Below are 1,710 nucleotides of genomic sequence, written 5' to 3'. Positions count from 1 at the left end.
CTGAGTTATCACGATCGCCAGCTCGAAAAACGTTGTTTTCCAGAAAACGCGTTTAAAGTTTTAAATATAATTTTTTCGACATAAATGTTTATATCTGGATACTTACCGTTAGTCAGCTATTCCAGTACCATATAACAATCCTTCAACTTCCTCAAAATTGATTTGTTCCTGCAGTCTTTCATTTTTCCTTGCCATTCTCGCCTCAATTGAGTGAATCGTCGATAATCGTTCAGCATCTTTGATCCGGTTAGCGTCGCGAGTGCAAGCATACTTGTATGCATTTGGGCCGATGGTGATTCCCATAACCGACATAATTTTCACAATCGGTTTAAAACCTTCGTTGAAAATACAGGTGGTCAAATATGTCGCAATTGTTACGATATTTGAGGAACAAAAAGAGTGCTTTGGAGCGAACTGCCAGACAGTTTTATTGAAGCACTCGTTGTTGTTCTATGTGAATCCTCCACAATAGCGGTTCAACAAATCTTGCGATGATAGGTCTTCGTAGTGTTTCACTTTTCCGAGACGAGACGAGATTTGGATTGATCTCGATCTCGTCTCGGAAAACTCTCGATTATTAAGGTCTCGATCTCGTCTCAATTGATATCATCTCGGTCTCGTCTCGGTCTCGTCTCGGTCTCGTCTCGTGATCTCAAATGCTGCGTGGCGTGAATATCGTATTAGGGCTGCGTTCCACTAAACGCTCACAACGCTCGTGTAATCATTTCATCTTTGTCGTTTATCAAATGTTAAACAAGGACGAACGATGCTTGCGAGCGTTGCAAGCGTTAAGTGGAATGCAGCCTAGGAAGGGAGTGAGGATGTTTGAATTCGCCAGACTGCCCAGTTTTCATTTGTTTATCGTCATTTGTTTTACATTGGTTATTCTTTCGCAGCTTCTCGCGTGATTCCTCGCATTTTTATCCGATGTGACAGATTAGGTTAAGTTACGGAATCTTTAGTTGTGTAAGTTGTGTTTCTTTATCATCATTATGAGCAGCGATGAAGATTATATATCAGAAGGGGAAGAACTTAGCGACAGTGACGAACATATTCCTGTAAAGAGGCGCAAGACAGCAAAAGAATACTACGAATTTTCTACAAATACCAAAGAGAAATTCGGCATTTGTAAATTATGCAAATCCAGAGAAAAGAAAATCAAAATGACTGGAGGAAATACAACAGGCCTGAATCGACATTTAAAAAATGTACATCCAACAATATACGAAGAAATATTTCGTACACCAGTTTCGAGCTACAGGGTTACGGATCTTTTCCAAAAGGTACAATATGTTACTTTTAAATATAGCTTTGTTTTTAGTAGATAAATAATCATGTGTGATGTGTTTGTGTAAAGTTTTTGAAATGAATTGTTATGTCTTGTTGAGTTTTCTAAAAAAAGAAAACAAAGACAATAGAGTAAATAATTCAAAATTGCATGAAAGTAGATACAAATAATTATACATAAATTGCATAAACTTATATTATTGCTGCATTTAATTTTAAGGAAGTTGTAAAGTAAATGCAATATGTTAAAAATTACTTTAAAAAAATACAAATTATTATAAATTACATTTAAATAAGTAATATAAAAAAATTAGAGACGGTTTACCATCTGGATCAAAAGTTATTTCAATAAAAAAATAATATTTTATTAACTTGTACTCTAATAGAAATATATGAAAATGTGTTATAATTTATAAAAAATAT

At 34.8% G+C, this 1,710-nt stretch overlaps 1 protein-coding gene across 1 annotated transcript in view; it reads left to right on the top strand.

Annotated features, from left to right (window-relative positions):
- The first annotated feature begins 992 nt into the window (after positions 1–992).
- Positions 993–1,710, top strand: part of LOC108766485 (uncharacterized) — a 25,086-nt gene continuing 24,368 nt past the window's right edge. Inside the window, exon 1 of the mRNA XM_018515815.1 lies at positions 993–1,283. Coding sequence (XP_018371317.1) covers positions 993–1,283 — 291 coding nt within the window. The remainder of the gene's footprint in view (positions 1,284–1,710) is intronic.

Source organism: Trachymyrmex cornetzi, unplaced genomic scaffold (assembly GCF_001594075.2).
Source record: "Trachymyrmex cornetzi isolate Tcor2-1 unplaced genomic scaffold, Tcor1.1 scaffold591, whole genome shotgun sequence".
NCBI lineage: Eukaryota > Metazoa > Arthropoda > Insecta > Hymenoptera > Formicidae > Trachymyrmex > Trachymyrmex cornetzi.
Note: the sequence above shows the minus strand (reverse complement) of the source record. Positions and strands in the feature narration are given on the sequence as shown.